Below are 21,722 nucleotides of genomic sequence, written 5' to 3'. Positions count from 1 at the left end.
GTTTCACTTTGCATCTATAAAAACAATAGTAATTTTTTTTTGCCTGCATGAACTTATGCAGGAGGAGCAGAAAAATTAGATTTATTAAAATCTACATTAATTTTGAGCTTCAGAGTCCTGTAGGAAGTCCTTCTCAGTGTCAGCTACAGCTGTATGGAAAGGCTAGGCTGTCAGTCATTGAATAAGACTGCCCATATTTTTCTAATAAACAAAGTATTAAGCGTCTCAACGCCTCCTGCTCGTTATAAGAATAGTAAAAGTTATAGAATCTTGTATCTGTAGAAATATAAAAAAAAACAACAGATGTTGTTTAACCCCATAGAGCCTGGTTGCCGGTTGTTATGTAGCAAGCTCCGATTGCACCAGTCTAACCACCTAGATCGAAGAAGGGTCCATAAGAATAAGGCTTCATAAGTTTATGCCTTTCGGGTTAGCAACCTTTATTCACAACTATGAATAAGGGTTTCTAACCCAAGACGTGTAAACTTATGGAGTATTAATGTTTTTCATCTTTTTGCTTTTTCTCAACATGTTTTTTCCATTTCTCACCTGGATTCCAGCCTGGCGTGTTTCTTCACTCCTTGCACGACACTTTGACCAAACAAGGTCTGCCAAGGTTCCTATATGAATACAAGTGGTTTTCACACTGGATTGACCTTCCTGGAAGGTAAGGTGATTACCTCTTTTACTAACCCCTTAGATACCTCTGTTATTCATAGCATTTATAAAACCATGAGGAATTTGTGGTTAAGCTCCGCGCTGCCGCAAAGATAATTCCAGGAGAATGTCACGGATTCACAGTGGTTTATTCAACGCGTTTCGGGGGTCGCATGCCCCATCATCAGGAAATACCACTATACTAGGTGGTTTTTCCTGATGAAGGGGGCATGCAACCTCCGAAACGCATTGAATAAACCACTGTGAATCCATGACATTCCCCTGGAATTATCTTTGCGGCAGCGCGGAGCTTAACCACAAATTCCTCTTGGTTTTATGATTTCTTCTGGACGTGGATGACCTGTGGATCTGCAGCAGCTACCAGCCTATATGCTTCTAACTCATTTTAATCAGGTGAGCAAGTTTCTTGGTTTATCCTTTCTCTTGTAACGTGGATAAGACCCTATTGCGCTATTTTGCCTCCCCTTTCTTTGCAATATTCATAGCATTTAGCAACATAGAAACAGGAGAAGTTGCTTCCAATGCTCATAGCCTGTAGTCTCAAGGATACCAGTAACAATACAGTAGGCTGCTATACAACAGTATTGCAAAGTATTGAATAGGCCACCATACAATCACAGGCACAAGTTCCATTAGGGGACTGATTAAAAAAGAATGGAAATTACATTACAACTTTTTTTTTTAAATTGTATTAAAAAGTTGAATAAAAATAACATATTTGGGATCACCTTGTGAGCAATTGTCCAAACTAATAAAATATAAAAAATACTTATATCATACAGAAAACAATGTAACAGAAAATGGTAGATTTTTTTAATCACGTCGGCGCCTAGAAAAAATTCAATAGAGATCAAAATGTCACATTGACCCTAAAACAAATTCATAAGTAGTGTTCAGACTGAAGGTTTTGGAACAGATGAACTGTTACCTTAATATTTGCTATTACGGCCATTTTTGTAAAACTGTCACTGATGGGACAACCAAAGACAATTATGCCTTTTCTTATAAAGCTTTGGCTAGGCTGGTTGGATACTGAATGTTTAGAAAGTGATTTTGTGACTTCAGCTATAATTAGTACAGTAGGGTAAGTGCATGAAATACCTTTTACATAAAAAATAGATATTTAATCAGTTTAAAGTTTTATTATTTATATTTTAGAATGCAAACTATCAACAGTAAAAAATGCACACAGAAATGTAAGAAACTCCAAGCAGAACATCCCAACGAACATGCATCTGTTCCATGGTGACCCTACCTAGATCTTAATTATTGTGAAACTGTGACAGGTATACATGGGGTCATCGTATGACAGAATTGCTTATCTTTACTGACATTAGTTTTCTATAAAGTTTTACAAAAACAATTAGTATGGACCAGAGCAGGAATGCAGCATTATTTATGAAGAGCTAAGAAAAATATATACAAGTACCATAATTATACTAAAGTTGGGATAATATAGTGTATATGATGTAAGAGTACCCTAACTTTTTGTCTAGTTTAATAATTATTGCAGGCAGGTGCCGCTAAGTACAGGACTCTTTGATTTGCATCATACACATTATGTCACTGTAGAAAAATGGGTGTCATTCCTAATTTTACACATAGTCATATTTTGAAGGGTAGCTTTTGCCATCCTCGCTGCGTCGAGACTCATTGTAAATTGATTTCTTGCTCTTATCTTCGTATACTGATGTCTTGTTGTAACCAGCACTTTTGGCAGATACATGGTAGGAAACACCTTTGTACCTAGAGAAAAATGATTAAAGATAAATTAAAGATATAATATCATTCCTTACTATATTTATTGCTGTATTTATTGCTATACATAACACATTTGGCTTGACAGGTTTTTACACACATTTATGTAAGATCAGAGCTGATTTAGGGGTATTGTAATATGGACAATTGATAGGTCCTTCATTTACTATAAGGAACTAGTGTAAGGGTGAGATCGCTGTGTGTGACGGGGATCAGCGACCAGCCCCCCTGCCAGTTATCGCTGATCGTGCTCGAGCGGCCTGGGCCGTTTTTCGATCGCTGGTCTCCCGCTGCCCAGCACGCATCACTGCGTGTGGCAGCGAGAGACCAGAGATCAGCGACGCTGGTTTCTAATGTAAATGTCGGGTATCCATGAGTCACGGCTCCTGGATACCTGCTGTTTACCTTGGAAACCGGCGTACACGCTGGTTTCCAAGGTAAACAGTGGGTATCCAGGAGTCGCGCGGCTCCTAGATACCCGATGTTTACCTTGGTAACCAGCGTGTACGCCGGTTTCCAAGGTAAACAGCTGGTATACAGGAGCCGCGGCTCCTGGATACTCGACGTTTCCATTAGAAACCAGCGTCCAGCGTCCCTGGTCTTGATCGCTGGGGCTGTCTATGTGACAGCTCACCAGCGATCAGCCTAACAATGTCCCAGCGATCCCATCCATGTCGGATCGTTGGTGGGATCGCTGGGACATCGTTATGTGTGACGGGGGCTTAAGAAAACAAAAAACAAATATTGTTTTTTAATTGCATTGCATTATTATTAGGAATCTGAATTGGTTCTATAGGTTTTTTAAAAGGGCTGGACCATAAATAACATTTTTCACCTCGCCATAGGATAGAATATAAATGTATGATCTCTAGGGAATCCTGGAGGTTGCTGAAACCACCACTAATTGTAAGAATCAATGTCACACATTCTCAGCTTGAATTGAGCGATGGTCATACCTTCGTACTACCCCGATATACAACTTCTATGCGAAAGATGGAAATAACAGTAAAATGCTTGACTGTCTGTAAGTCCCATATACAAAAAATGCTCTTAACATAGTTGGAGGGTGATAGGCGATACATGTTTTTATCATCCATCTTCTTTAATTTTTGAGCTTTGTTTGGATATACAGTCACGGCGAGAAATTTTGAGACTGACACAAATGTTGTTTTTCACAAACTTTGCTGCTTCAATTTTTATAGTGACAGTCTCAATTCTAGATTATTAGAAAGAGTAATCAGAGGAATTGCAAAAAAATAGTAATTTTTTGCTGTGAAAATTAACTTAATCACCAAAAGCAAAATTCCACTGAATTTTAGTCTTCCCACAAAATAACCGTCTTACATAATTTTAGTGATCTTATCATTTGCTCAGGAGAAAATGTTAACTAGGACAAGGCAGCTGATACCACTCTGTCATACCGATTGAATTATATGAGAGCAGACTAGTTGCTTTAAAAGGTGGCTGGTGCTTGAAATCATTGTCTATTTCTATTAACCATGGTTACCACTTACCACCAAAGAAATAGGTGAAAGGCATTATCGGAAATATGTGAAAGGCATTTCAGCAAAAGGACTTTACAGGCAAGGCCATTCTTGCTTGTAAGTTTTTCACCTAAATCAACCATTTTCATAAAATTTCAAGAATTTTAAAAACAGAGGTTCAGTTGCTGAAAAGAAGGATTCTGCAGGTGCCAAGACTGTCTCTTAAATAGGATTAAGATTAAGGATTGGTTCAATACGAGTACAGACATGCTAAGTGTGAGGAGTGGCAGAAGACAGTAAATAAAAAATATAAATAAAGTGCCTTCGCCACTCGGGGTCCACCGTGCAGTGGATGGAAAAACCGCTGCTAAAAGAGGCAGAGCACTATGGCGGCAATGTGCACAGGGTTAAACTGCACCAACTGTGCACTGATGCAGACTCTGTTATATTCACAGAACTGCAGGCAAAAGCATACAGAAAATGCTGTGTCTGTTCAGGGTCACAGACCACAGCGATGCAGACACGGTATTCCCGGTCACAGGAGTAGCCTTAGACGTCAGGACTACTCCGTCTAGACCTACCGTGAAAATGAGGTCCGTGGCGTCGCAACTGCAGATGCCGAAGTAAGCTGCAACTGCAGCGCGGCAAGAAATGAGCCGCTGGCAATGTGCTGTGAACACGCTGGAGCAATGCAGACGCTAAGCTGCTGACTAAGATGGAGCTAGGCGCACTAGCACTGACGCTGCTACTGGTAGAACTCAATCACTCACACAGACGTAATAACCAAGGTAGGGGGTATTTACTGAGTCATTCACCAGTCCAAGCATCCATCAGCAAACATACAGCAGCAAGTATGAAATACTAGCGCATGGCAGAACAGCCATGCGCGCTTTTGATACCAAATGGGACCTTCCGGAAATCTCCTAGACTCCAGGAGAAACCAATAGGATTCGACACAGGACCTGAGCACCTGACTCCCGAACTCCAATGGGAGTTCGTCCCATGAGCATGCTCAGTTGAGGGAACAAAGGCACTCTCCTCTGCAATCTCCTCGGCAGCAGATGAAGCGCAGGAGAATGCAGAATGTAAGGGTCTAGATTTCATCATAGGAGAGGAAGAAATCAGACTCCTAACACTAAGTAATGGCTGTGGACAGGTGTCAGTGTATTGTTATGCACTGTATTGTTTAGAAGCTGGCTTGTTGTCAAGAAGGTGGGCATAGAAGTTTACTCTCTCCATGAAAGATATCAAGGACAGACTGTTGTTCTGTATAAAGTACAAGGATCAAACTGCTTAGGACTAGAATAAGGGTCCCGTCACACTAAATGATGCACCAGCGATCCCGACAATGACACGACCTTGTCAGGATCGCTGGTGCCTCGCTACATGGTCGCTGGTGAGTTCTCAAACAGGCAGACTCACCAGCGATCAGGACCAGCGAGGACGCTGGTATCCAAGGTAAATATCGGGTAACTAAGCGCGCGCGTCACTTAGTTACCCACTGTGTACTTTGGATACCAGCTCCCAGCATGAGCACACAGGTATCCAAGGTATGCAGCGGGTAACTAAGTGACGCGCGCTTAGTTACCCAATATTTACCTTGGATACCAGCTCCCAGCGTCTGCTTACAGTGCTGGGAGCTCGCTGATCATTGGTCTCCCGCTGCCACATGCAGCGATGCGCGCTTGCCAGCAGGAGACCATCGATCAAACAATGGCCCAGGACATTAGAGCACGATCAGCGATACCCAGCAGGGGGGCCGGTCGCTGATGCATGTCACACACATCGAGATCGCTGGCGAGATCGCTGTTGCGTCACAAAATCAATGATCTCACTAGTGATCTCGCTGTCTGTGACGGGGCCTTAAAATTATTTTCTTTGTTGAAGCCCCCTTCAGACTGTTCAGGAAATCTGGAAGAATGGTAACAACAACTGCCATTAATAAACAATGGTACCTAAACATCTTCCAAAGGTAGTTCTTCCAATGATCCAGGAGCAATTTAGCGATCAACAATGTTTTTTTCAGCATGTTGAAGCACCATATCACAAGGCAAAAGTGATAACTAAGCGGCTCGGTGATCAAAACACTGAAATTTTGGGTTCACGATTAGGAAACGCCCCATATCTCAATCTCATTGAAAACGTGTATTCAATCCTCAAAAGTGGATGGACAAACAAAAACACAGAAATTGTGATAAACTTTGAGCACTGATTAGAAAAAAATGGGTTGCCATTAGTCAGAATTTGGTCCAGAAGCCAATATTCAGCTGCCAGGGGAAACTACAGAGGTCATGAAAAAAAGAGTCCACCCTGTAAATATTGAGTCTTGTGTAAATTTGATGCATTTGTCGACAAAAGTTTCAAAATTAATGAAATTCTTATAATTGTAGTTTATTAACAATAGAAACATACAACTAAAGATTGAAAAACTCTGAAGCAGTAAATTTTGTGTTGTTACACTTAAATCTTAACTTACTGGAGTGTGATGTGCTGAATTCGCTAAGGCCCCGATTCATCAAGACCGGGTTGGAGCCAAATGCTCTTGACTCATTAAAAGACATACGCCTCTTAATGAATCAGGGGTGTCTGACAAGTGGCAAGCACCACCGTGCACCATGCTGCAAATCTTATTCCAATCAGGGACTGGAGTAAGATTTCTGGCATACGGAATGCTACAATATTTCATGTTCTGTGTTGTGCAATAATCTTGCGATTTTTGTTATTTTCACATCAGTCAACTAGGGTGAACGCTCCAAAACTGTCAACATTTTTGCACAAACACTGTTGAATTCTGAAATGATCGCTTTGCTGAATGTGAGTCCAAGAATTATTATTAATTGGGTAATCATATACTGCCTCCAACTAAAAGGAAGATCTCTACATTGAAAAAACTTTTGGGAATTCATAGTAGATGCAGCAAGAACAATTCTACTGTTCATATAGTGTTTTTCCTGTTAATTACTGATTCAAATCCATTGCTCAGTGATATAAAGATTGGTTGCTCTTAGATGTCTACTGTATTTACGCATTCAATTTTCCATTTGAAGCAACAGGAGTCCTCCTAGTTGAAGTTACGGCACCAAAAATGGGTGCCATACTTTTGTCTAAATTGAGCTAATTTGTTAAAATTAAGTTCACAAGTCGACTTACTTAGTTTCTTCAGGCATGAGACCGCGGCATGCTATGCACATCATTACTCCACCAATTAATGTGACGCCACCAGCAACCCATCCAACAAACAGTGCAGATCCAAACGTGTACCTATGTCACAAGGAGACAACATCCTTCGTTAGGATCAGATGAATTATATTCTTCAGTTGTCTACACCCATGCACACAGAGATGGTGAAAAATCCGTCAACTAAAAAAAGTAAGTTCTGGAGTTGACATATTTCACATTGTTTTAAAATCAGTAATAATGTTGAGAGCAAGGCCAGTATATGACCTGAGCATGACGGTCAGCCCTTCAGGCTCTGTATCAGTCATAACATGGTATTTTTTCTAAGAATCGTCATTTAATTCCTGGAGGACTTGCTTACAATAAATGGGCTTTACGTATCTCGTTTGCATAAAGAAGGTGATAGGAATCTTCACAATTACCTTGTCTGAAGTGTCTGGAGACCTCCCATACCTCCCATGCCACTAATGGCTCCACCTGTGTACATGCTACTGGTGGTCATCCAGAAGTTGGTCACCAGCATATTAGCAAAGACAGACACCCCAATTATGGAGCAAAGACCTTCAATAGACCAAAATGAAAAAGATAACATAAATAACAATAATCAATAAGAAGGTTACATCACTATGTGGTGACAAAACTGTAAAAATGGATGGAAACAAGTGAAAGCTTAGTAGAAAGATGTCAGCAATTATGTCAACTGCTTTACATGGAGAAAATATAACACTTCTAATTTGGGAAATAATTTTTGTACTGTAATCAAAATCCTTTATACTGTTTTCCCATCTCTCTAATCTTTAAAGGGGTTGTACCATAGATGTAAGAATAATGATTGTATTAAAAAAATGTTCCTTTGTGGAGCTAATGTTATAAATGTGCCCTTGCTGTGTACTGTGTAATGGCTGTGTCTGACCGTATAGGAACATGGTCTGATCATACCACAGCTCCTGGGCAGGGGAGGAAGCAAAAGATCATACAGACATCACAGCACGGGATCACAGCTGATTCTTTCTGTAAGAAAAAACATTTCTAAACTGGTAGGGGAATGTTTTTCCTTACAGAAACCAGCAGCTGCGATCCCGTCCTGTAATGCCTGCATACTCTTTTGCTTCCTCCGCTGTCCAGAAAGGAATGATAAAGGTAAAGAAAGTTATCAATTCTGGTTGAGGTAAGAGAATTCAAGTCTTTCACCATGGTCACTTAATCAGCAGACCACACAGAGCACCAGAGCACCTGAAAAGTAACCTCATATTTTTTTGTGAAATATTACAGAGCTATCATTTAAAGGGAATCTGTCACCCCTTTTTTGAGATATCATATAATGATATCATTCAATTGTGTGTCGCATAAGAATTCTCTTAGTACTTTTGCTTCCCCCTGACCCCGCACCTTTCATGCATAAATACCTTTTTTATATCGGTTCAGATGTATGTAAACTGCCGCTGTTCGGTCTGCTGGGCGGGGCTTATTCAACTGCTCCCCCCTCCCTGTCTTGCTCTATGCATTTCTTCTTGTGTAGAGCAAGACAGGGAGGGGGGAGCAGTTGAATAAGCCCCGCCCATCGGACCGGACCGTGGCAGTTTACATACATCTGAACCGATATAAAAAAGGTATTTGTGCATGAAAGGTGCGGGGTCAGGGGGAAGCAAAAGTACTAAGAGAATCCTTATGCGACACACAATTGAATGATATCATTATATGATATCTCAAAAAAGAGGTGACAGATTCCCTTTAATTTATGTTGTAAGAGAAGCACATTTCATCTTTTCATAAAATTGTAGGGGATTGGGATACAACATCCCTTTTTTGCTGCCTCCCCTTTAAGAGTTTTAATGTAAATATACTGTTATGCTTCGGTACTACTACATGGCTGTGTATTACCGACTGTCTTATTTGTATTGCCACATTATGTGTGTACATACCGTAAGATATTAAGCTTTATTATGTCTTTTGTATTGTATTTCTGTGCATATTAGGGTAAGATAGTGATTCCTTTGGGAACATTAGAGGAGGGCACTTATAGTATAGAGTTCATAGATATGGGTATGTGTAATTTTGGAACAGACCACTAGATGGGGCATACTAGTGGGTCCTTGATAGGTATAGCTTGTTAGGAAGTGCACACACATAGATAATTGTAGTAGGAGCTGCTATGGGTTAAGCAAGTGTAGGTTGTAGGAATTAGTCAGAGGGGCAAGCATGCCCGACAGGTCCACGAGGGCTCTAAACCAAGGACAACTGTTATGAATGAGTCACTGTAGGAGGCAAAAGCAGAAATACAAGCTAAGTCCAGAAAACCAGTGAAGTTGGCAACTATCAGATTGCAGACCCCTGAACCTATCAACACAACTAGCAGTAGCCGTGGGGGGTTCCTACGATGCCCTGGACCCCTCGATCACAGCCGGAGAATTAAATAGTCCTAAAGAAAGAAAGGGGAAATCTAAACTGCCCCAGAGCAGACCCCAAAGCAATAGGCAGCCCCCAACATATAATGACAGTGAAGCAAGATGAAAACACTAACACAGACAGAAAGATAGACTGAGCAAAGACGGGGCCCAAAACTACCTAGATAGGAAAGGACAGGAAGGCTGCTGTCTGCAATCTGCCAAAACCCTATCAAAGACATAAGCCAACAAGCTGATATGAAAAAGGCCCTGAAGCAGCTAGGCTTCAAAAACTAAAAAAGCACTCAGGTATTTTCAGAAGACAGAGCTAAAGGAATTCAGCACACCCCAGCAGGGAATGGCAGAAATCCAGAAAACAAAGCAAAACAAAGTCAAAGCACCAATGCAAAAGGCCGAGCAGCAAACTTAGCTTTAGAGGAGCAGGAATTCAGACAGGTCTCCAAGGATCCCACAGAGAAATCACCCGCAGGGCAGAAGGGCGTCGGCAGCCTTATATCCAGTCAGTAACTCCACTCAGCCAGTCATCATCATCAGCCTCAGGTGTTTGATAATCAGGCTCACTACCTTTCTTTACCAGAAGAGGGAGTTCCTTGGGCCTCAGTAATGAAGGGGAAAATCAACTCACAACAGTACCTCCCCCTTGAGGAGGGGTCACCGAACCCTCAACTACGCCACCAGGGCGATCAGGGTGAGCCCGATGAAAGGCACGCACCAATCTTTTGGCATGAATATCAGAGGCAGGGACCCAGGAATTATCCTCCTGACCATAACCCTTCCACTTAACCAAATACTGGAGTCTCCATCTAGCCAGACGGGAATCCAGTACGTTCTCTACCTCATATTCCATGTTACCTTCAACCAATACAGGGTCTGGAGGTGCCACCCCCGGAACAACAGGTTCAACAAACCTCTTCAACAAAGATTTATGGAACATGGAACACATTATGGATTTTAAATGTGACAGGAAGAGCCAAACGAAAAGAGACCGGATTAATAATCTCCACAATCTTGTAAGGTCCAATAAATCTAGGCTTAAACTTAGGAGAAGCCACCTTCATAGCAATATTTTTTGATGATAACCACACCATATCACCAACCTTAAACTGGGGACCAATGGTCCTATGTCGGTTGGAAAACCGCTGGGCCTTTTCCTGGGAGAGAGATAATTTATCCACCACTTGGTCCCAGATCTGGTGCATTCTCTCCACCACAGTGTCAACACCCGGGCAGGCAGAGGGCTCCACCTGCCCTGAAGAAAATCGAGGATGAAACCCAAAGTTACAAAAAAAAGGTGACATCAAAGTGGCAGAATTAGCTCTATTATTTAAAGCAAATTCGGCCAAGGGCAAAAATGAAACCCAATCATCCTGATCAGCAGAAATAAAACATCTCAAATATGACTCCAAGGTCTGGTTTGTTCTCTCTGTCTGCCCATTGGTCTGAGGGTGAAAAGCAGAGGAGAAGGACAACTGAATTCCCAGCCTGGAACAGAAAGTTCTCCAAAATCTAGACACAAACGACTCCTCTGTCAGACACAATGTTCTCAGGAATCCCGTGCAAACGAACCACCTGTTGTAAAAACAGGGGCACCAACTCAGAGGAAGACGGCAACTTAGGGAGTGGTACAAGATGAACCATCTTAGAGAACCTATCACAAATCACCAAAATAATCATCCTTTGAGAGACAGGCATATCAGAGATGAAATCCATTGAAATATGGGTCCATGGTCTCTTGGGGACATGCAAAGGCATCAACAACCCACTAGAGCGAGAACACGATTTAGACCGGGAGCACGTCCCACAGGACTGCACAAAATTCCTGACATCACGAGACAAGGAGGGCCACCAAAAAGACCGACTCACCAGATCTCTAGTACCAAAAATACCTGGATGACCAGCCAAAGCAGAGCAATGAACTTCAGACATCACTCTCTTCTTCCACTGGTCAGGAACATACAACTTTCCACTGGGACAACGCTCAGGTTTGTCCTCCTGGAACTCTTCCAGAGCACGTCTCAAATCGGGCGAGATGGCAGAAAGAACTACCCCTTCGCCTAAGATGGTAGCAGGCTTGGTCACCACAGGAGAATCAGCAAAGAAGCTCCTAGAGAGGGCGTCTGCCTTGACATTCTTCGTTCCAGGAAGAAAAGAAAACACAAAATCAAAATGTGTAAAAAACAAGGCCCACCTAGCCTGTCTAGGGTTCAAGCGCTTAGCCGACTCTAGGTAAATCAAATTCTTGTGGTCAGTGAGGACCACGACTTGATGCTTAGCTCCCTCCAACCAATGTCTCCACTCCTCAAATGCCCATTTCATGGCCAACAGTTCCCTATTCCCCACATCATAGTTACGTTCAGATGGAGAGAACTTTCGGGAAAAGAAAGTACAGGGATTCATTTTAGATGTTACAGGATCCTTTTGGGACAAAACAGCTCCTGCACGAATCTCAGAAGCATCCACCTCTACCTGGAATGGAAGTGAGACATCAGGTTGCCGCAAAACCGGGGCGGAGGTGAATCTTCGCTTCAGCTCCTGAAAGGAAGAAACAGCCTCCGGAGACCAATTTAACACATCAGCACCCTTCTTAGTCAAATCAGTCAATGGCTTGGCGATACTAGAAAATTTTGCTATAAATTTCCGATAAAAATTAGCAAAACCCAAAAACTTCTGGAGGGCCTTCAAAGAAGTGGGCTGAACCCAATCGTAAATGGCCTGTACCTTGGCCGGGTCCATTTCAATAGTTGACGGGGACAAAATAAATCCCAAAAAAGAAATCCTCTGTACTCCAAAAAGGCATTTAGATCCTTTGACATACAGGGAATTCTCCCTCAAGATCCGGAACACAGTCCGAATATGTTCCACATGAGAATCCCAATCCTTGGAGAAAATCAAAATATCATCCAGATAGATAATCAAAAATTTATCGACAAAATCTCGGAAAATATCGTTCATGAAGCACTGGAAGACAGAAGGGGCATTAGTGAGCCCAAAAGGCATCACCAGGTACTCAAAATGTCCCTCCGGAGTATTAAACGCCATCTTCCATTCATCCCCATGCTTAATGCGAATAAGATTATATGCCCCCCTGAGGTCAAGCTTGGTAAACCAGCAAGCACCTTTAACTCTGGAGAATAGATCAGAAATCAGGGGTAACGAATTCTGATATTTAACAGTAATTTTGGTGAGGGCACGATAATCAATACAAGGTCTTAATGAGCCATCCTTTTTGGCTACAAAAAAAAAACGGCACCTAAGGGTGACGAGGATGGTCTAATATGACCCTTCTCCAACGCCTCCTTAATATAGGATCGCATAGCCTCGTGCTCGGGTACAGATAAATTGAAGAGCCGACCCTTGGGAAATTTACACCCCGGGCTCAGTTCAATTGCACAGTCATAACTCCTATGAGGAGGCAGAGACGCAGACTCATTCTCACTAAATACATCATAAAAGTCCGCCAAATAATCAGGAACATCATGCGACTGAGGAGAGGTGGAAAACACCGGAGCCTCACTAAAGGCACACCGACAACCCCAACTCACCACAGACACAGATTTCCAATCCAAAACTGGATTATGAATTTGTAACCAGGGAAACCCCAGAACAATAGTATCATGCAGATTATGCAACACCAAAAATCTGCAATTTTCTTGATGGTCTGGGGCGACTCGCATTACCACCTGGGTCCAAAACTGAGGTTTATTTTTCGCCAAAGGAGTAGCATCAATCCCCCTCAAAGGGATAGGCGTCTGCAGAGGTGTCATCGGAAATCCACAACGTTTAGCAAAATCCAAGTCCATTAGGTTTAGGGCTGCTCCCGAATCCACAAAAGCCTTGGCGGAAAATGTGGACAGGGAGCAGATCAGAGTAATAGCCAGAAGAAACTTAGGTTGAACACCCCCAACAGAAAACGTGTGTGCAAAGCGTTTCTCTCGTTTAGGACAGACAGAAATAATATGCGAGGCATCTCCACAGAAAAAACACAACTTATTACGCCTTCTGAACTCCTGACGCTGCTCTCTGGAAAAAACTCTATCACATTGCATAGGTTCAGACATTTGTTCAACAGGTGGCAACACCTCTCGTGCAGCTTTGCGTTCGCGCAAACGCCGATCAACCTGAATGAACCTTTTAATGACATAGAATCATCAAGACGTTAGGGAACAGGAAATCCCACCATAGTATCTTTTACGGCTTCTGACAACTCCTTCCGAAAGAGAGCAGCCAAGGCATTATCATTCCAGGTAGTAAGTACTGCCCACTTTTGGAATTTTTGGCAGTACAATTCTGCAGAATCATGACCCTGGTTCAATGCCAGCAGGGTCTTTTCAGCCTGATCAATGGCATTAGGTTCATCATACAACAACCCCAAGGCCTGAAAAAATGCGTTCACATTAGTCAGAATAGGATCATCTGGTTTCAAAGAAAATGCCCAATCCTGGGGATCGCCACGCAGCAAAGAGATGACAATTTTAACCTGCTGCGCGGAGCTCCCTGACGAGTTAGTCTTCAAGGCAAAAAATAATTTACAATTATTTTTGAAATTCAAAAATTTAGACAGATCCCCAAAAAATACATCAGGTGTAGGAATCTTTGGTTCAGCAGCATGTGAATGAGCAAGGTAGGCGGAAATTCCCCGCACTTCCGCAGCGAGCTGCTCCACACGATCAGACAATTGCTTTATCTCCATTGAGAGAAAAAAAAATTCCCCCTACGGCCTCAGAGAGATAGAGGAAAAAATATACACACTTTTTTTTTTTTACAATTCTTTCCTGCTATTGAGTACCCTAGGATCTGCGGTATGGCGGGTGATTCTGTTACGAATGAGTCACCGTAGGAGGCAAAAGCAGAAATACAAGCTAAGTCCAGAAAACCAGAGAAGTTGGCAACTATCAGATTGCAGACCCCTGAACCTATCAACACAACTAGCAGTAGCCGTGGGGGGTTCCTACGATGCCCTAGACCCCTCGATCACAGCCGGAGAATTAAATAGGCCTAAAGAAAGAATGGGGGAATCTAAACTGCCCCAGAGCAGACCCCAAAGCAATAGGCAGCCCCCAACATATAATGACGGTGAAGCAAGATGAAAACACTAACACAGACAGAAAGATAGACTGAGCAAAGACGGGGCCCAAAACTACCTAGATAGGAAAGGACAGGAAGGCTGCTGTCTGCAATCTGCCAAAACCCTATCAAAGACATAAGCCAACAAGCTGATATGAAAAAGGCCCTGAAGCAGCTAGGCTTCAAAAACTAAAAAGCACTCAGGTATTTTCAGAAGACAGAGCTAAAGGAATTCAGCACACCCCAGCAGGGACTGGCAGAAATCCAGAAAAACAAAGCAAAACAAAGTCAAAGCACCAATGCAAAAGGCCGAGCAGCAAACTTAGCTTTAGAGGAGCAGGAATTCAGACAGGTCTCCAAGGATTCCACAGAGAAAGGGCGTCGGCAGCCTTATATCCAGTCAGTAACTCCACTCAGCCAGTCATCATCATCAGTCTCAGGTGTTTGATAATCAGGCTCACTACCTTTCTTTACCAGAAGAGGGAGTTCCTCGGGCCTCAGTAATGAAGGGGAAAATGAACTCACAACAGACAACATAGAAAATACGCAACATTGTTTAAGTGAAGAAGCACGGGTACAGTCAGATGGGTGCTGGGTAAGAATGGAGCACCCGTGGAACTTACAGTTCGCATCAGCAGCAGGAACGGAGAAGGAAATGTGTTCCAAAAGTCGTGCAGGGTGCAGAACGTTCATGATGTGGCAGATCCTCAATAGGGCTGAAGCTGGCAAGTCCGGGGCGAAACGGATGATCGGGATCCCCTATGTACTGAGGTCCTACAGTAGTGAAGCTGCGGTACCGCCAAGGGCGCTACTACCCCGTAATGCACGTGAGGGCGAAGAAAGTAATTAAGGGAAAGAGCAGGAGGAATGCTGTGTGTACTGTGATGTAACTGATGTGTCTGGGACCATTGAAGAAGAAAGTAAAAACATTGATATTGTATCAGAACTGGTATCTGTGTCTGTTATTTCATCTTCATGCACTGGAATCAAGTGTGCAGGAGCTGGGTCTCACCGCAGTGGAATCCCTGACTGTGGACCAGCAACAAGAACATGTACACCGGTAGATGCTGATGATATTTCTGTGAGAGGAGGTCAGGACACCAGAGCCCCGGTGTCCTCGGCTGCGACTACCATCCTGGCCCCCTCTTACAAAATCAGCACTACAAAAACCACAACATTACGATTGTCAGTTTCAGAGGCGAGCACCCTCACATATAGGATGTCTTACAAGACTATTGATAAATCTCCCACTTCTTATTTTTGCTACTGAACATTAAATTGGTTTCATGGTCTTGAACAATATTATTCTTTTTGTGACACATTGATGAAGGCCTTTAATATCACTGTGGATATAGTCAGAGCTGAAGGGGAGAATATGATACATTTTACTGCAACTCCAATTCTAGAGTGATGGAGAGAGACCAAAGAAATGTTTAGGGCACATCTCTTCTGACTTAGTGCCACGGTTGTAAGGCCTCTTTCACACTTCAGTCTTTTGACGTCAGTTAAAATCTGCCAAAATGTGAAAAAACGGATCAGTTTCCGCTATATCACAAATGGATGCACCGGATCCATTTTGTGGACGGATCTGCCAGTGTATGAAATTTAAAGGAACAGAACTCTGGAGAGAGAGAGAGAGAGATTTTTGGTCTGTTCCAGAACGGCATTCAGGGTGAAACTGCTTGCATGGTAAAATCTTCTGGGCATGCTCAGTTTAAAAAAGCGGGTCCGCCGCTGAAAAAAAACGTTCCTTTGTCCGTTCACTAGATGGCGGATGCTAAAATTCAAACGGATCTGTCAAAAAACAGATGCAACGGACGACCATCCGTCACCATCCGCCGCTAATGTAAGTCTATGGGGAAAAAACGGATTCCGTCAAAAAAATGGCGGATCCGTTTTTTTCTAAAATCGGCGGACTTCAACTGACATCAAACAACTGAAGTGTGAAAGAGGCCTAACTTGAACTTGCTGGACCCCATTGCAAAAACTTTTAATATGGGCCTCAATTTCCATGTGCTATTTATAATAATTTTGTCTTCTTATGTGATAAAAGGTCCTGAAGGACCCAGATGCTACTGCTACCTCTGCACCTCTTTTTGCTCCACATTGCATTGTGCCCATCAATGTTATACATTGCAACAACCAAATACCTTAAGATCTAGTTAGTGTTCCATGGAAGATCAGATCAATCACTATTACTATAAGAATCAGTTAGTTGTATGGATTCTCCTGGCGGGAACATTTTATGAGTGGTATTTCCATGGTACAAATGTTGTTAAATAAGACAAGTGGGATGATGGTGATGAACAATCAGCATTATGAGGATTCACAGCCACACCGCTCAATACTGGTTTGTAACATTTTCAATAAACGTTGGAAAACGTTACAAACCAGTCTGTGTGCCACATAAAGATAGAAATGCAGGAATCTATCTTTCTGTGTGTGATGTGTACAGGAAATATTATTGCAGGTACTCTCCACACAGTAAGTTTGACAGAGCAGAAAATCGGAGTTAGATTTTGTTGAAGATAAAGCAACTGGAAAATACAGAATGCAAGTTATGGTTCTATCCCTCATGAACACACTAATGACATCTTATTCTGAAAAATAATTTTTAAAAAGCTGCACTTTACTCAACCCCCTTAGGTCCAATGCTGAGCCTCTGCTGCTGCTCCCGGTATCTGACATTAGGTGCAGCATTGACATCATCAATGAGTTCAGCAGCTCTTTTGTCTAGATGAAACGTCCCATGCAGACCCATTGAGCTTTCTGATTGGCTGCTGCGCTGTTAACATGACATCAGCACTGCAACCAATATCAGATACAGAGAACAACAGCAGAGACTTAGCGCGGGACCCAGGAAGGGTGAGTAAAGCGCAATTTATTTATTTATAAAAAAAAAAATGCACTGTAGAAGCACTATTTTATGAAAGTGGACAATTCCTTTAAGTTTATTTCAGTAATAATTTTATTAAAAAGATAAAAGAGAAAGGAACAGCCTTCCTACCTGCGACAATGAACATTACGCCGGATGTCAGGGTGATATTGGCTTTAGCAGAATCTTCCATGCTTCCAATTCTGATACATTTCAAGGCAAAGATGGAAATGAGTAGACCGATTGCGCCTAGTACAATTCCTACAATCATCAAGGCTCTGACTGCCTGGAACATAGCTATAAAGAGAAAGACATCAGAATCAGTTACACATTTTTTGTAGAAGTTTATACTATAAGATGACTACTTTACAGGTTTCAGAATCTCAGGACACTTGCTCAAAAGCCAGGCTTTGGAAAGACTCGGCAGAACAAGAAAAAATAAAGCTGAGCCCTACTTTACCATCTATTCCCCATGTCCTTGTCTCCCTTTTTTGGGGGGGTTTCCTAGTTAACTGCATCCAAATTCCACTCTCCCCTTCCATCAGATTCTTCAATCATTGTGCACAAAAATTTGTGCATTTTAATTTTGTTATTTCTAAGGATTGAGCAACCGTTCCATGAGGGTTCATGACGTTTATCATGTGTGTGTGAGTTGTACCTCTTAATCCAGTTCAGAGGTAATGGTGGTGCAGCGGTGCCGAATTTGCCTTCTTTTGTTGGATTCTTCAATCATTAACTGCAGCTCACCTTGATTCTCATTTTGGGTAAATGCTACCATGATAATTATGCCATAGTCTCAAGGCATTATTAGTGTAGATTTTTGTAGGCAAAATATAACCTTGTTATTCCACATTTATATGTGAATATTGTATACATCTATGTGCAAATGTATAGAAATATTCCTTACTGTTTTGTGCAACTACGCCAAAATTTTGCCCTAGAAGTTTTTCCATTTCTGTAATTTTTATTTGTTTTTACCCTGTAGTTTCTAACACTTAGAAGAAAAATATATTTTTCTTTCAGATCATAAAATATTCAGATATTTCCATAGACAGTTAGTAATTTAGATACAGTATGGAAATACAAATTGAAAAAAATCTTTCAAAAGTTTAAATTAGAGCGCAAATTTAGTTTTTTCTCTTTCTCTCTGACTTTTTTATCGTCTGCAATACAATTAATTTCTACAACCTAAATTTCCTTTGTGAGAGGATTCAGCAAAGCTGCATGGCCAGTATACAGTGAGATGCCTATAGGGTTCTGGAGTTACAACAAGAAAACAGATTTGCAAAAATACTCTGCAGTAAAATATATGACAATAATCAGCAAGTGCTGGATAACAAATACAGGGTATTTAGTCGATACGTTTTTTTGCAAAAAAATGTATACCAAGCTGCTTCACCGCGTCAAGGTATCCCGTTCATTTTAGACATTGTTCAGATGTTCAGGTTTTAAATACATTAGATAGGGACTGCTTCAATATGGGTTACCTTGACACGGTGAAGCAGCTTGGTATACGTTTTTTGCAAAAAAACGTATCGACTAAATACCCTGTATTTGTTATCCAGCACTTGCTGATTACTGTCATATATTTTACTGCAGAGTATTTTTGCAAATCTGTTTTCTTGTTGTGTCTCAGTTAGTGGGTGGTGTGAACGTTGTCTTACCGACTTGTTCACATTGTGCATGTCACATGTGTTTTTAATCAGGGTTCTGGAGTTGTAGTTTTGTTTTCTTTATTCATATGAAAATTCAGACATCCAGGGATAATGCTCCATCAACCTCCACTAAAGCTGTGCCCAAATGTAGGCCTCCAAATGCATCTTATGCCACATTTGCCTTTATTATTTTGCATTGTTTCACCTTTAGGTATGATATTTTTTATATAAAACATTGAAATGAATAAATGTTTGGCATTTACAGCCTGTTAAAAAATGATATGATGAGGAGTACAACATTTATCAACATAGTAATTCTCTTAATGGTGTTCAAAGTGTATAATATTGTACTCTTCCTACTAATGAGCTAAGTTCTGGTGGCGACATATGCTCAGTCAGTCTCCTTACACCCACTTCTCGAAGCAGAGATCCTGAGTTTACAACAGCAGTAAGTAGAAATAGCAATAGCTTTCCCTCCTGTATGTCAATGAAGGAGCAGAGTCTCTGCAGTAACAAAGCAGTATAGCTAAAAAAGACTTTTTCAGCAGGTGATGTAAAAAGGCTGCTAGAAGGGGAAGGAGATTGATTAGCAGCACAGGTTAGCAACAGCACCAAATATGGAGTTAAGGAAACAAAAGAATTTTTTAAAAATAATATTTTTTTTTATTCAACAAACACTATAAATCAAGTTAAAACAGCTTTTGACAGCATTTTAAGACTTTTGTATGAAAAAAATCATGGGGTAGCGCATTTAAAACTTGTTAAGTTTTAACTCTTTCTGATATACAGTATATCTTGAGTTTTTTTGGCTTGCTATGTCTAGTCTATAATATTTAAACACCAATATGTGTAAATGACTAAATCAAGTTTTTCACTACAGTGTAAATTCACCTTATTACTTATGTACCTTTATAAAACACATTAAAGTAATTTCCCACGATTCCTGTAAAAATACAAGTACATTTGTGTAAAAAGAGACTAATCATTCCTATCACAGTTCTCTTTTTTCACGGGCAGGGTGTGGACAGCGTTGATATTATTCATATGTCTGATAAGGACCAGAACACCTGAATCACTGGTGATAAGATGTGTTCACAACCAGGGCGCTATTGTTTAACAGCATTTGGAAACCAGTAAAAAAAAACAAAAAAACGCCATTTTTTTTCTAATATGAATAAAGAACAAGTTTTCATATTTTTATGCATTATACCTTAAGTACATTTGTGCTTTTATAGTCGCCTAGAATTCCACTAAGATATCAGTCTTTAGACGTGAAAAAGTGTTTGTCCACTTCATCAGCTCAGCTCAAACGGTGAAAATAATACGAATATGGCAAAACTGCAAATCATCAGAGATTAAATATTTTTTATAATAAAAATAGCCATCTCAAAAACAACACTTAATCAATTCTGTTTGAAAAATCTTGAAAAAAAAGTTTGTAAAAATAATTTGTCAACATTTAGTTAATCCTAAAATATATTGCATTTGATATATAATTGCCTCTAACTGCTGAAAGAAAAACCTACAACTATAATCAAAAATATATTGAAAAATAGTTAGACCTGGTAATCCGAGGATGGTGAAGTAGGGTCGACACTCTGTGAATCCAGAGCTCTGTCGTACGCAGCTTCTCCATAGTCCCTGGTACTGAAAGACTGCAGTCACTGGGTTATCGTAGAGGTCCTGTGTACTCCACATATCAAGACATGTGGATGCAATGATGCCAGCAAACCCTAGGGCTGAGACTACGAAGCCCATCGTTTGGCACATTGTGACCGACATGGTTGAGAGCTGTTGAAGGTCCAAGCTGGTTCTGTCTGCTTCTTCTGATATGCTGCACTCCTATTCTGAAGGACAATTGTAACCTCCTCTCTCTGCCACCTGCCTTGTTTGCTTAATATGTTTTCACAAGATATCCCAGTTTCACCCTCATCGTAGGTAGTGTGCGGTTGAGTTTCACATGACACAATGCAGTGGGCTACAAGGTTTTGGCATCATGTTAGGAGCCATCGTCATGGTTTCTATTTTTCACCGAAACCTTTTATGCTTTTTGCTGGATGACTATATACTGAAAATTTTTTGCAGAGCTCACAAATGTTTCAAAGCCAGTATCATTGTGTTCATATTTGCAATGAAGCTTACGACAAAGTTGATTGAACAGAATGGTGTGGATGGAATCTGAGAGATCCCATTACAAGTCATTGTCTGTTGACCATAGATGGTATCTACAATAATTCAATGGATCCAATTCTACGTCATGCCATAAATTGGCACCATTAAATGTCAGATTTTCAACTGCCCAAAAAAGATTGTGGATATCCCAACTTTATGCCATTACTCATTTAGCTTGGTCGGCTACCTCATTGATATTTCACTTAGAGTTCATCTAAAATGGAATTGTTCAATATTCCAGATATTATTTTGTTTCTGTTCACCTAACTATTGGTCACCATGCTTGAAATATGCTCTTGAAGGTAAGCCCCCTGTGCATGCAACTGTATGGCCATACAATATAAAATATGTTAGCCATTGACTGCCATTTTCCAGCCATGTCGCTAATATTTAGGTGGTTCATAGAAATCTATGGTCATGTTAAACATACATGTTGAAAACATTTTCCATTGTA

The 21,722-nt window shown here is 41.2% G+C and overlaps 1 protein-coding gene across 1 annotated transcript; it reads right to left on the bottom strand.

Moving 5' to 3' along the window:
* Positions 1-1,800: 1,800 nt before the first annotated feature.
* On the bottom strand, positions 1,801-20,895 carry CLDN18 (claudin 18). The gene is made up of 5 exons (XM_073576644.1): positions 20,659-20,895; positions 17,574-17,738; positions 7,520-7,658; positions 7,071-7,181; positions 1,801-2,424 (listed from the first exon to the last, which is right to left on the bottom strand). The coding sequence occupies exons 1-5, from the start codon at positions 20,876-20,878 to the stop codon at positions 2,274-2,276; spliced, it is 786 nt and encodes a 261-aa protein (XP_073432745.1). The 5' UTR covers positions 20,879-20,895; the 3' UTR covers positions 1,801-2,273.
* Positions 20,896-21,722: the final 827 nt, after the last annotated feature.

Source organism: Dendrobates tinctorius, unplaced genomic scaffold (assembly GCF_039654945.1).
Source record: "Dendrobates tinctorius isolate UK_male_01 unplaced genomic scaffold, ASM3965494v1 ptg000049l, whole genome shotgun sequence".
NCBI lineage: Eukaryota > Metazoa > Chordata > Amphibia > Anura > Dendrobatidae > Dendrobates > Dendrobates tinctorius.
Note: the sequence above shows the minus strand (reverse complement) of the source record. Positions and strands in the feature narration are given on the sequence as shown.